Source organism: Plecotus auritus (genome assembly GCF_963455305.1).
Source record: "Plecotus auritus genome assembly, chromosome: 1".
Lineage (NCBI taxonomy): Eukaryota > Metazoa > Chordata > Mammalia > Chiroptera > Vespertilionidae > Plecotus > Plecotus auritus.
In genome coordinates, this window is record NC_137770.1 from 118,420,772 (window position 1) to 118,435,330 (window position 14,559).

The 14,559-nt window shown below is 40.2% G+C and overlaps 1 protein-coding gene across 14 annotated transcripts in view; it reads right to left on the reverse strand.

Annotated features, from left to right (window-relative positions):
- The window catches only part of NEO1 (neogenin 1), a 352,200-nt gene that overhangs the window by 1,669 nt on the left and 335,972 nt on the right, over positions 1 to 14,559 (reverse strand). For 12 of the 14 annotated variants that reach the window (XM_080657714.1, XM_080657720.1, XM_080657718.1 and 9 more), the window contains one exon: positions 133 to 269. The exons of the other annotated variants lie outside the window; for them this stretch is intronic. In XM_080657714.1, the coding sequence (XP_080513840.1) occupies positions 133 to 269 (137 nt within the window). The remainder of the gene's footprint in view (positions 1 to 132; positions 270 to 14,559) is intronic. 14 annotated transcript variants of the gene reach the window in all.

Below are 14,559 nucleotides of genomic sequence, written 5' to 3' on the forward strand. Positions count from 1 at the left end.
AGTGTGTCTACGGAGTGAATGAGTGAACCTGCTTCATACTCTGGGCCAGCACAGCATCAGTAGGACCTGCACACTCAGGTCCTGGGACATTCTCCTGGAAAGCTGGCTGGGCTGATGGCCCCGTGAACTTACACTTTCGGAGTCTTCCAGCATCCTTGTGGTCTCCTGCACTTCGGGGGCACTGGGAACCACCACGGGCATGGGAGGCCTGCTCCTTCCTAAGGTCCCAATGGAGGCCGTCTTCATCGAGTGAATGTGATGGCTCAGAGCTGAGGGGAAAGGGCAGTGTCAGGTGTGTAGTTAAGCTTGCTCCACCCAGACTGCGTGAAGGGATATACCCAGTGAGGGATACACCCAGACCCAGTGCAGCAATCCGGCACTGAGAAGGCCCTGGAACAAGATGGAAGGAGGGAGAAAACAGGGCATCCAAGAGGCCAGAGGAAATATTCCATTTGGCTTTAGAAAATTAACCTCCTAGTCTCGTGGGCCTCAAATATAGTGATCCATGGATCCCTTGCAGGATATCTGGTAGATTAAACTCTTTTGATAATAATACTACTGTATTTTTTGCCCTTACTCTGATGGTACAAAAGCAACAGTGGGTAAAACTGCTAGAGCCCAAGCATGGCTGAAGGTAGTGGCCCCAAACTGTAAAGTCACTCGCTGATACACACTTGCAGTTTAAAAGCAGTCAGTTTAAGATCATTCTTTATGAAATAGTAAAAATTATTTTATTAAATCTGGACCTTGATTACACAGCATTTAAATATCCTATATGACAAAAAGGACAGTATGCACACAGGATTGCTGCTGTACACCGAGGTGGGAGAACTGTTCCCACCAGACACCTGGGGCAGCCCGTGTTGTGAACTGTACTGTCACTTGTATCATGAATACCAATGTTAGTTCAAAGAGACTGACAAGCCAGTTATCTGGACTTAAGCATTTGGCAGACATTTTCTAGAAAGTGAATGAAGTAAGCCAGTCACTTCAAGAAAAACAATGGACAGTATTTAAGTTTTAAGTAAAACTAGAGTTTTTAAAACCCTGCATCTAGAAATACAAGGTGTACCGGTTAATAATGGCGGATTTTGAAATCAAAGAAAACAGGGGGGAGAAAAATGGCGGCGGAATAGACAGACGTGTTCCGAGCCTTGTCCCGGAGCAGAAAGAAAGAACAGCTGAGGGTCACACGAGGAGTGTTTGTTGGCAAGTTGGGGGACAGCTGAACTCCAGAAGAAGGTGGGAGACTGCTAGACGGGGTTCCCCTGACCTGGCAGCTCCCACTGCGGCTGGGTCCCCTCCCGGAGCTGCGGGCTTGGACGCAGAGTCTCCGCCATCTGGAACCGGAAAGTGGAGCTTATCGGAAGCCTGAGAATCCACAACTGCGGCACCCACGGAACAGCTGCGAGCCCCAGAACAACGCTCCCCAATTGGCGCAAACACACGGGTTCAGAGGAGCTCTACACTCCACCACGGAAAGGTCAGATTTCGCCTAGGATAAGGTGAGGTCTCTGGTCCCAGCGCGAGAGAGGAACGCGCGTTTTGCGGGAGCTGGAGGACCAGGGAAGTCTGTGCCTAGAAAAATCGGTGGCTGCTGGGGCTGGCGTGATTTGTGAATGTGGAAGGGGTTCCTCAGAGCTGCTAACAGAAGGGCTCTCTAAAAAGCAACCCATTTTGATCTGAAGTGCAGGGACACCCTAAGAATTTCAGGGGTGTGCTAGACTTACGCGCAGCCACGGAGTGCGCACACTTGGGCTTTTTCCTCTTGAAATTCTTGCTTCTGATTACTAAGCCCAATTCATAGGTTCACCCAGTTGGGGACACCCTGGGAGACTGCAGGGGAAAGTTGTTTTTCTGGAACCTGGGGATCGGAGCGGGGAGTGACCATCGGAGAGCCAGCTCTGAGGCAGCCCACTCCCACAAACCGGTAGTGAGTGCCACAGGGAAAGAAGGCTCTAACACTCCCTAGAGAGGCCATAGATAAACCCGGAAGTCAATCCAGAAACACTGCCACCCAGGGGCTGAATCACAAATTGACTCTTGTGTAATCAAAAATAAAGGAATACGAATTAAGACACACTGCCTGCTTAAAATCAGGACTGGCTTACATCACTGAAGAGCAGTGGAACGCAGGGAACTGCAATACTGTCCGGACTGAGAAACAGGTGTGCCAAACAGAACAACAGAGGAAGTGAATGACCTTCACTACTCCACATTTTATTTTTATTTTTTTATTTTCATTTTTTGCATCTTTTACTCAAGAAACTAATTTTTTCCTCACTTGATTTTACCTTTTTAATTATTACATTTTTATTTTCAATCCGTATTATTACTACTGCTATTTTATCTTTTTTTTTTTAAGTGTCATTTTATTTTCTCTTCATTTTGTTTTGGGATTAATGTTCTACATTCTATTTTTATCTTTCCTTTAGCATCATTTTACTCTATCTCAAATCTACCTTTATGCCATCACTCTCTTCCTCACTTTTCCCTTTTCAGTGTCCTGTTTATCTTACCCCTTTCCTGCTTTAGATTTTCCCTATTCTTTCTGTTTACCCCCTTTTAAAATTTCACCCTACTTATATATCTAATCTCCAATCCCCTGCTCCAAGTCCATATACACCGCTCTCTTCGCTGTCTTAACTATCCAAAAAATTGTTCTTCTCTCTGTCCTTTTGTTGTTGTTCGTTTGAATGTAGATTGTATCGAATTTTTATGCTTTTTTATGAGATTGTTTTGCTTATTCTTCTTTTGTTTATTTTTTTGTTTGTTTAGTGCCTCTGTTTTCCCTTGCCTCACTCAATATTAGTTGGTGTTGTAGTTTGTATTAATCCCCAGGTACTTGTTGCTGGCATTTGCTGGGATAAGTGATTGTTCTATTGGAGTTTTATCCCCAATATATATAGTCTGTTTCCCTTTCTCTCTTAGTCTCTTTCTTGTCTCTCTTACTTTTTTTTCTTCTTTTTTTCCCTTTTCCCAATTTCATTTTGACACGCCCCCTTTTTTTTCTTCTTCTTCTTCTTTCTTTCTTTTTCCTCTTCTTCTTTCTCTACTATCCCCTGATTTGCCTTTCTCTGGTGGTCACCTTTATTGGAGGTTGTTGATATCGTGAATACATTTCTGTTCAGTGCCTTGTGTGTTGTACCTGGTAGTGCTGTATTTTGTGCCTTTAAATCGACACAGGAGAGAGAGAACTACATAACCAGACACCCAGAGAAGAGAGACCATGGGGAGACAAAGACACAGCCCGCATATGAAAGAAAAGCAGGCATCACCAGAAAAGGAAGTAAACGAAATGGAAGCAAGCAACCTTCCAGAAAAAGAATTCAGAGAAATGGTCATAAGGTGGCTGAAAAGAATGGAAGACAAATTCGACAATATGAGCAAGAACCAAGAGGAAATGAAGAAGAACCAAGAAGAAATGAAAAATGACATCGCTGCTGTAAAGAACTCAATAGAAAGCATCAAGAGTAGACTAGAAGAAGCAGAGGACCGCATCAGTGAGCTAGAAGACAAGATGGGAAAAAATACCCAAGTAGAGCAACTTCTAGAAAAAAAAATTAAAAGGCAGGAGGAGAGCCTAAGGGAACTTTGGGATAACACGAAACAAAACAACATCCGCATAATAGGGGTTCCAGAAGGAAAGGAAGCTGAGCAAGGAATAGAAAACCTATTTGAAGAAATAATGACAGAAAATTTCCCTGATATAGAGAAGAAAAAACCCACACAAATCCAAGAAGCTCACAGAGTCCCAAGCAAAATGAACCCCAAAAGACCGACGCCAAGGCACATTATAATTAAATTGGCAAACACCAATGACAAAGTAAGAATCTTAAAAGCGGCCAGAGGGAGACAGAAAGTTACATACAAAGGAACCCCCATCAGACTAGCAACTGATTTCTCAACAGAAACTCATCAGGCCAGAAGGGAATGGAATGAAATATACAAAGTCATGCAAAGGAAGGGTCTGAATCCAAGAATACTGTACCCAGCAAGGCTGTCAATCAAAATTGAAGGTGAAATCAGGAGCTTCACAAACAAAAAAGGACTAAGGGAATTTATTACCACCAAACCAGCAATGCAAGAAATGCTAAAGGGTCTGCTGTAAAAAAAAAAAAAGAAATAGGAAGCGAAGAAGGAACACAGGGGTAAAGAATAGGAATGGCGACAAATAAGTACCTATCAATAATAACTTTAAATGTAAATGGATTAAATGCCCCAATCAAAAGACATAGGGTAATGGATTGGATAAGAAAACATGACCCATATATCTGCTGTCTACAAGAAACCCACCTCAGAAAAAAAGACGCACACAGACTGAGGGTGAAGGGATGGAAAAAGGTTTTCCAGGCAACTGGAACTGAAAAAAAAGCTGGGGTAGCAATACTTATATCTGACAAATTAGATCTCAAACTGAAGGACATAACAAGAGACAAGGAAGGCCACTTCATAATACTAAAGGGAACAATCCAACAAGAAGAAATAACTCTGGTAAACATATATGCACCCAATACAGGAGCACCCAAATACATAAAAAAACTCCTGGAGGATATCAAGGGAGAGATTGACAGCAATACAATCATAGTAGGAGACTTTAATACCCCACTATCACCATTGGACAAATCCTCTAAACAAAAAATCAGCAAAGAAACATCAATCCTAAATGACTCACTAGACCAGATGGAATTAATTGACATCTTCAGAACATTTCACCCCAAAGCCACAGATTATACATTCTTCTCAAGTGCACATGGGTCATTTTCAAAGATAGACCATATGTTGGGACATAGGCAAAGTCTCTTCAAATTCAAGAAGATAGAAATCATATCAAGCATCTTCCCAGACCACAGTGGCATAAAACTGGAAATCAACTACAATAAAAACAACACAAAGAAATCAAACACATGGAGACTAAACAGCATGCTATTAAACCATGACTGGGTTACCAGAGAGATCAAAGAAGAAATAAAAAACATCATGACAACAAATGACAATGAAAACACTACAATCCAAAATCTATGGGACACAGCGAAAGCAGTCTTGAGAGGGAAGTTCATAGCTCTACAAGCCTACTGCAAAAAACAAGAAACAGGGGTAATAAATTACCTAACACAACAACTCAAAGAGTTAGAAAAAGAGCAACAAGAAAAGCCCAGTGTAAGCAGAAGGAAGGAAATAATAAAGATCAGAGCACAGATAAACGACATAGAGACCAAAGAAACAATACAAAAGATCAACAAAACCAAGAGCTGGTTCTTTGAAAGGATAAACAAGATTGATGAACCTCTAGCCAGGCTCACCAAGAAGCAAAGAGAGAGGACCCAAATAAACAAAATCAGAAATGAAAGAGGTGAAATAACAACAGATCCCGCCGAAATACAAAGGATTGTTAAAAAATACTACGAACAACTCTATTCCAACAAACTGGACAACCTGGAGGAAATGGACATATTCCTAGAAAAATATAACCTTCCAAAACTCAATCAGGAAGAATCTAAACAGCTCAATATGCCAGTAACTATGGAAGAAATTGAAGCAGTCATCAAAGAGCTTCCGGCAAACAAAAGCCCGGGGACAGACGGCTTCACAGGAGAGTTTTACCAAACATTCAAGAAAGAACTAAAACCTATCCTCCTCAGACTATTCCAAAAAATTCAAGAGGAAGGAACACTTCCAAGCTCCTTCTATGAAGCCAGCATCACCCTAATACCAAAACCAGATAAAGACAACACAATGAAAGAGAATTACAGGCCAATATCCCTCATGAATGTAGATGCCAAAATCCTCAACAAAATTCTAGCAAATTGCATCCAGCAGTACATCAGAAAGATCATACACCATGACCAAGTAGGGTTTATCCCAGGAATGCAAGGATGGTTCAATATCCGAAAATCAATAAATGTGATACATCACATAAACAAATTGAAAGATAAAAATCACATAGTCATATCAATTGATGCAGAAAAAGCATTTGACAAAATCTAACACCCTTTCTTGATAAAAACTCTCAACAAGGTGGGAATAGAAGGATCATACCTCAACATAATAAAAGCTATATATGATAAACCCACAGCTAACATCATACTCAATGGGCAAAAACTAAAACCATTTCCCCTAAGAACAGGAACAAGACAAGGATGCCCACTCTCACCACTCCTGTTTGACATAGTACTGGAAGTATTAGCCATTGCAATTAGACAAGAAGAAGAAATAAAAGGCATCCAAATTGGAAAAGAAGAAGTAAAGCTGTCCTTATTTGCAGATGACATGATATTGTACATAAAAAACCCGAAAGACTCTATCAAAAAACTAACAGACTTAATAAATGAATTCGGCAAGGTAGCAGGATACAAAATTAACGCCAAGAAATCTATGGCATTTCTATACACCAACAGTGAACTTACAGAAAGAGAGACTAAAAAAGCAATCCCATTTTCCATCGCACCAAAAAAATTAAGATACTTAGGAATAAACCTAACCAAGGAGGTAAAAGACCTATATGCGGAAAACTACAGGACACTGAAAAAAGAGATAGAGGAAGATGTAAACAGATGGAAGAACATACCATGTTCATGGATTGGTAGAATCAACATCATCAACATGTCCATACTACCCAAAGCAATCTATAGATTCAATGCACTCCCCATTAAAATACCAACAGCATATTTCACAGACCTAGAAAGAACTCTCCAAAAATTCATCTGGAATAAAAAAAGACCCCGAATAGCCACAGCAATCCTGAGAAAGAAGAATAAAGTAGGAGGGATCTCAATACCAGATTTCAAGCTGTATTACAAAGCCACTGTCCTCAAAACAGCCTGGTACTGGCACAAGAACAGACATATAGATCAATGGAATAGAATAGAGAATCCAGATATCGACCCAAACCAATATGCGCAATTAATATTTGACAAAGGAGGCATGAGCATACAATGGAGTCAAGACAGTCTCTTCAATAAATGGTGTTGGGAAAATTGGACAGATACTTGCAAAAAAATGAAACTAGATCACCAACTTACACCATACACAAAAATAAACTCAAAATGGATACAGGACTTAAATATAAGATGGGAAACCATAAAAATAGTAGAGGAATCCTCAGGCAGCAAAATCTCAGACATATGCCAAAAGAACTTTTTCAGTGATACTGCCCCTAGGGCAATGGAAGCCAAAGAGAAAATAAACAAATGGGACTACATCAAAATAAAAAGCTTTTGCACAGCAAAAGAAACCATCAACAAAACAACAAGAAACCCCACTGTATGGGAGAACATATTTGCAAATGGTATCACTGATAAAGGTTTAATTTCCAACATCTACAGGCAGCTTATACAACTTAATAAAAGGAAGATAAATGATCCAATAAAAAAATGGGCAACGGACCTAAATAGAATCTTTTCGAAAGAAGACAGAAGGAAGGCCAAGAGACACATGAAAACATGCTCAAAGTCACTAATTATCCGAGAGATGCAAATCAAAACGACAATGCGATACCATCTCACACCTGTCAGAATGGCTATCATCAACAAATCAACAAACGACAAGTGTTGGCGAGGATGCGGAGAAAAAGGAACCCTCGTGCACTGCTGGTGGGAATGCAGACTGGTGCAGCCACTGTGGAGAACAGTATGGAGTTTCCTCAAAAAACTGAAAATGGAACTCCCATTTGACCCAGTAATCCCACTCCTAGGAATATATCCTAAGAAACCAGAAACACCAATCAGAAAGGATATATGCACCCCTATGTTCATAGCAGCACAATTTACAATAGCTAAGATTTGGAAACAGCCTAGCTGCCCGTCAGCAGATGACTGGATCAGAAAACTATGGTACATCTACACAATGGAATACATGCTGCCATAAAAAAAGAAGGAATTACTACCATTTGTAGACACGTGGATGGAATTAGAGAACATTATGCTAAGTGAAATAAGCCAGTCAATGAAAGAAAAATACCACATGATCTCACTCATTTAGGGATAATGAAAAACATTATAAACTGATGAACCAAAAGATAGTTACAGAGGCAGTAAAGCATCAAACAGAGTGTCCAATTACAGCGGTAAGGTTAGGGAGAGGTGGGGGAAATAAGAGATCAACTGAAGGACTTGTATGCATGCATATAAGAGTAACCAAGGGATGCAAAACATTGGGGGGTGAGGGCAGGTATGGGAGTGGGGTGGGGGGGGCAATGGTAAGATATGTACACATATAATACCTTAATAAAAAATTTGAAAAAAAAAAAAAAAGAAATCAAAGAAAACACGATAATTTCAGGAGAAACATCAAAAGCGCTTTATTGAAAGTAATGTCCATCACTAGCTACACATTTTTTCCCATCTTTCAGGTAATTTGTGGATACCGTCCCAATAGAAATTTTCTTGTTTTGAGGCAAACCATTCAGAGACGCAATTTTCCACTTCTTCGTATGTTTTGAAGTGCTGCTCAGAAAGTACATGTGCCATCGATCGGAACAAGTGGTAATGTGAAGGAGCAAGGTCTAGTGAATACGGCAGGTGGGTTAATACTTCCCAGGAAAGATCTTTTAACGAGTCTTTAACTGGTTTTGAAGTTGTGTGATGGTGCGTTGTCATGAAGCAAAATTACTTTTCCGTGTCTTCTGGAACATTCTGGTCATTTTAAGATCAAAGCGTGGTTCAAATTGATTATTTGTTGTCGGTAGTGATCAGTATTAACGGTTTCACCGGTTTTAGTAGCTCATAATACACCACACCTTCCTGATCCCACCAAACGCAGAGCGTTGTCTTCTTTCCAAAGAGATTTGGCCTTGCAGTCGATGTTGATGGTTGACCTGGATCAACCCATGATTTTGTGCATTTTGGATTCTCAAAATAAATCCACTTTTCATTGCCAGTCACAATTTGATGCAAAAAGGACTTTCTTTTGTACCGCTGAAGTAACATTTTACTGATGACTTTTCGGTTTTCCATTTGTCTTTCCTTCAGTTGATGTGGCACCCATTTTTCTTTCTTTAAAATCTTTCCCATTGTTTGTAAATGATTGGAAATTGTTTGCTGAACAACGTTTAATCTTTCTGCAAGTTGTTTTTGAGTTTGACACGCATCTTCATCCAATAATGCTTGTAATTGTTGGTCTTCAAACTTTTTCGGTTGATCTGGACATTCTTTGTCTTTCACATAAAAATCATAACTTTTAAAGTGTTTAAACCAGCGTTCACAAATATCTTGAGATGGAGCATGTTCACCATAAGCTTCCCGAAGTATATGATAACTTTTTCTTCAAAATAAAGTAATGAATTAAAACTTCCCACAAATGCTTTTTTTTTTGCACGAAATTCGTTATTTTTTTAAAAATATATTTTATTGATTTTTTACAGAGAGGAAGGGAGAAGGATAGAGAGTCAGAAACATCGATGAGAGAGAAACATCGATCAGCTGCTTCTTGCACAGCTCCTACTGGGGATGTGCCCGCAACCAAGGTATATGCCCTTGACTGGAATTGAACCTGGGACCTTTCATCAGTCCACAGGCCGATGCTCTATGCACTGAGCCAAACCGGTTAGGGCGAAATTCGACCTTTTTCAGCATAAAAATATCTATGATGTTAACACCTTCAGCAAATTTGACATATTGTTTTGAAGCTTGCTGTCAACACAACAAAATAGCATACATATCAAATCACATATCTATCAACATATGTGTAACTCCATCTATTGAAAAAAATCCGATTAACCGGATACCTGGTAAGAATTTGGATCCAAGATGGTGGCTGACAGGATGGCAGGCTGCAAGATAGTGTGTGAGAGAGTGAAAGGAGAGTGCGTGGATGTGCGTATTTGTGAGTGAAGGACAGCTATATTCTGTAGGATTGTTGGGGACTGGTGGACCAGGCTCCCCTAGCCAGGCAGCCTCTACTACTGCTGAAATCTCTCCCGGAGCGGCCAGTTCTGCCGCAGAGACGGCACCATATTAAAGGGGAGAGCGGCTGTGATTGGAAGCCCAGCCTTACCCTCACCTGGGGAGACCTCGGATACCTCCTGGGACCCTACAACCACAACACCCAGGGACCAGCTGCCTCAGCTGCGAACCCATGAACAGAGACTCCAGCCTCCCTGGCCATGGGCACCTGAAAAGTTTGTCCAGGGGGAGACAAAGTGGTGCCAAATACGCGGACGGGCCATGAGCCTTTTCACAGAGCAGATAGAAGGAACAGCTGAATGGAATAACACCCACCTGGAAATGGCGAATTAAACACAGCTGGTGAGGCAATCTGTGAATAGAAAGGTCAGAGATCCCCTGGAGAGGTGAGATCTGGTCTCCGGGTTGGAGGGAGAAACGCGTGCAGCGAGGACTAGAGTCTCAGAGGGAGACTGCGCTCCACCAAATCCACGGCCCTTGGGGTCAGTGTAGCCCTTGAATGTGGAAGGGGGTCCACAGGGCTGCTGGCAGAGGGGGACTCTAGATAAGCCCACAGCCATGGGAGACTGTGCCCAGAAAGGCAGCCTGAAGTTCTTTACCGGCTGCACAGTGCTGCGGGGAGAAAGACGCGAGTTGGCGCGGTTCCTCTGTCTTTTTTACTATCTTGCTTTTGCTTGCTAGTCCAGTACACAGTATCTTCTAATTAAAAACACTCACCGAGACTACAGGGGAAAGTTGTTTCGGTGGAAACTGGGGATTGGAATAAGGAGAGATGAGCAGGAAACCAGCTCTGGGTCAGTCCATCCTTCCAACCCAGTATTAAGTGCGGCAGGGAAAGAAGAGTCTATACACTGGGCTGAGGGGCCATTTAGTCTCGGAAGTTAATACAGAAACACTGCCACCCAAGGGTTGTGTCAGAAACTGATGCTTGTGTAAATACAACTGAAGGCAGGCAGAGAAACAAAGTGAGCAGAGAGTTCCCGCCTGCTTGAAACCAAGATTATGGCTTATGACACAGAGGAGCGGTGGATCGCAGGGAACTGCAACACTGTGCTGACTACCTGACAGGAAATATACGTGCCAGGCAGAAAGTAGAGGAAGTGAACGACCTTCACTACTTCACTTTTTTATTTATCTTTTACTTAAGAAACTAAACATTTCTTTTCTCACTTGATTTTACTTTTTTATTATTATACTTTTATTTTTAATTATTATTATTATTTCTACTATTATTTTACCTTTTAAAAAAGTTTTATTTTTTCTTTATTTTATTTTATTCTGGGATTAGTGTTCTACATTCTATTTTTCTTTTTCTTTTAGCATTATTTTACTCTATCTCAATTTTTTCCTTTATGCCAACACTCTCTTCTTCACTTTTCCCCCTTTTTCATCTTGTTTCTCTTACCCTGTTCCTGCTTTAGTTTTTCTCTATTCTTTCTTTTTACTCCCGGTTTAAAACTAATCTTACTCATATATCTAATTTCCTCTCCCCTGCTCCAAGTCCATGCATACTTCTCTCTTCTCTTTCTTCACTAGCCAAATATTTTTCCTTTTTCTTTCTTTCTGTCTTATTGTTGTCATTGTTAGTTTTTTCCCTTTTTTTTTGCTTCTGTTTTTCCTCTCCTCACTTGTTCTCTTCTTCTACTAATAGCTTAATTAATTCCAATCACCAACTCAGGCCTATCTACTCTCTATTCTCCTTTTCCAATAATAGATGAATATACACTGAGTGGCCAGATTATTATGATCCCTGAACATATAATAATCTGGCCACTCAGAGAGAGAGAGAGAGAGAGAGAGAGAGAGAGAGAGAGAGAGAGAGAGAGAATATGTATGTTAGAGGCCTGGTGCATGAATTCGTGCATGGCTGGGGTCTGGCCAGGCTGGCCAGGGGTAGGTTGGCTGGCCTGCCTGCTGGTTGAACTCCTGGTAGAGGGGACAATTTGCATATTAGCCTTTTATTATATAGGATATACACTGAGTGGCCAGATTATTAGGTGTTCAGAGACCATAATAATCTGGCCACTCAGTGTATAGATAGATTAAAGAAAGGGGAGATTTTTAATATATATATACATATATATATATATATATATGTATATATATATATATATGTGTGTGTGTGTGTGTGTGTGTGTATATATATATATATATATATATATATATATATATATGTTTTCTCTTTTTTTTTGGTACTAGTATTTTGTTTTTTACTTTCCTTCTTATACACTCATTCTCTTTCTACCTCCTCTATACTGAATCGTGGACATTTCCCCATTCATTCGATTCCTTAACCTTACCTTCTGGAAATAAGCTCTGCCTCCTCAGATTCAGCTGTGTGTTTGTTGTTAGGGTATTTGTTGTTTGCATTTTTTGAATTAGTTGTTTGTTGTTTGCATTCATCTCAGGGTGATTGTTGTTTGCATTTTTTGGATTAGCTGTTGGTTTTTGGAGTTTTCTCCCCATATACATATATTTCCCCCTTCTTTTTTCTTCTCTTTCTTTTCTCTCTTACATATTTTTCTTTTCTCAATATTATTTTTGCACTCTTTTCTCTCCCCTAATTCTCTTTTCTCTGGTGGTCACCTTTGTTTGGGGTTATTGGTATCGCGAACACATTTGTATTTGGTGCCCTGTGCATTGTGTCTTGTTGTGTTGTATTTTGTGCCTTTAAGTCAACGCAGAAGAAAGAGAGCTACATAACCAGACACCCTGAGAAGAGCAAACATGGGAAGACAAAGAAACAGCCCCCATATGAAAGAAAAGGAGGAATCACCAGAAAAGGAAGTAACTGAAATGGAGGCATGATATTTGTCAGAGAGAGAATTCAGAGCAATAGTCATAAGGACACTGAAAAGGATGGAAGATAAATTCAACAATATGTGTAAGAACCAAGAGGAAATGAAGAACCAAAAAGAAATGAAAAATGACATTGCTGCAATAAAGAACACAATAGAAAGCATCAACAGTAGACTAGGAGAAGTGGAGAATCAGAGAGCTAGAAGACAAAGTAGGAAAAAATACCCAAGCAGAGCAGCAACTGGAAAAAAAACCTTAAAAAACAGGAGGAGAGCCTAAGGGAACTTTGGGACAACACAAAACAAAACAACATCCACATAACAGGGGTTCCAGAAGAAGAGGAAACTGAGCAAGGAATAGAAAACCTGTTTGAAGAAATAATGACAGAAAACTTCCCTGATATTTGGGAAGAAGAAAAAACTCACACAGGTCCAAGAAACTCACAGAGTCCCAAACAAGACGAACCCAAAAAGACCGACACCAAGACACATTATAATTAAATTGGCAAACACCAAAGACAAAGTAAGAATCTTAAAGGCTGCCAGAGAGAGACAGAAAGTTATCTACAAGGGATCTCCCTTGTAAATGGATTAAATGCCCCAATCAAAAGACATAGGGTAGATGAGTGGATAAGAAAACATGACCCATATATCTGCTATCTACAGGAGACCCACCTGAGAACAAAGGACTCACACAGACTGACGGTGAAGGAATGGAAAAGGGTTTTTCAGGCAAATGGAAATGAAAAAAAAAAGCTGGGGTAGCAGTACTTATATCTGACAAATTAGACATCAAAGTGAAGGCCATAACAAGAGATAAGGAGGGCCACTTCATAATACTAAAGGGAGCAATTCAGCAAGAAAATATAACACTGGTAAACATATATGCACCCAATACAGGAGCACCCAAATACATAAAAAAACTTCTGGAGGATATCAAGGGAGAGATTGACAGCAATACAGTCATAGTAGGTGACTTGAATACCCCACTAACACTATTGGATAAATCCTCTAAACAAAAAATCAGCAAAGAAACATCAATCCTAAATGACTCACTAGATCACATGGAATTGACATCTTCAGAATATTTCACCCCAAAGCCACAGAATATACATTCTTTTCAAGTACACATGGGTCATTTTCAAAGATAGACCACATATTAGGACACAAACAAAGTCTCTTCAAATTCAAGAAGATAGAAATCATATCAAGCATCTTCTCAGATCACCATGGCAGAAAACTAGAAATCAACTACAATAAAACAATGGAAAAAATTCAAACACCTGGAGGCTAAATAGCATGCTATTAAACAATGATTGGGTTACCAAAGAGATCAAAATAGAAATAAAAAGCATCATGGCAATAAATGAAAATGAAAACACAATAATCCAAAAATCTATGGGACACAGTGAAAGCAGTCTTGAGAGGGAAGTTCATAGCTCTACAGGCCTACCTCAAAAAACAAGAAAAAATGGTAATAAATTATCTAACCCTACAACTCAGAGAGTTAGAAAGAGAGCAATAGCCCTAACAGGTTTGGCTCAGTGGATAAGAGCGTTGGCCTGTGGACTGAAGGGTCCCAGGTTTGATTCCGGTCAAGGGCACGTACCTTGGTTTTGGGCACATCCCCAGTAGGGAGTGTGCAGGAGGCAGCTGATCGATGTTGCTCTCTTACTGATGTTTCTAACTCTCTATCCCTCTCCCTTTCTCTCTGTGAAAAATCAATAAAATATATAAAAAAAGAAAAGAAAGAGAGAAGTAAGAAAAGCCCAGTGTAAGCAGAAGGAAGGAAACAATAAAGATCAGAGTGGAAATAAATGACATAGAGACCAAAAAAAAACAATACAAAAGATCAACAA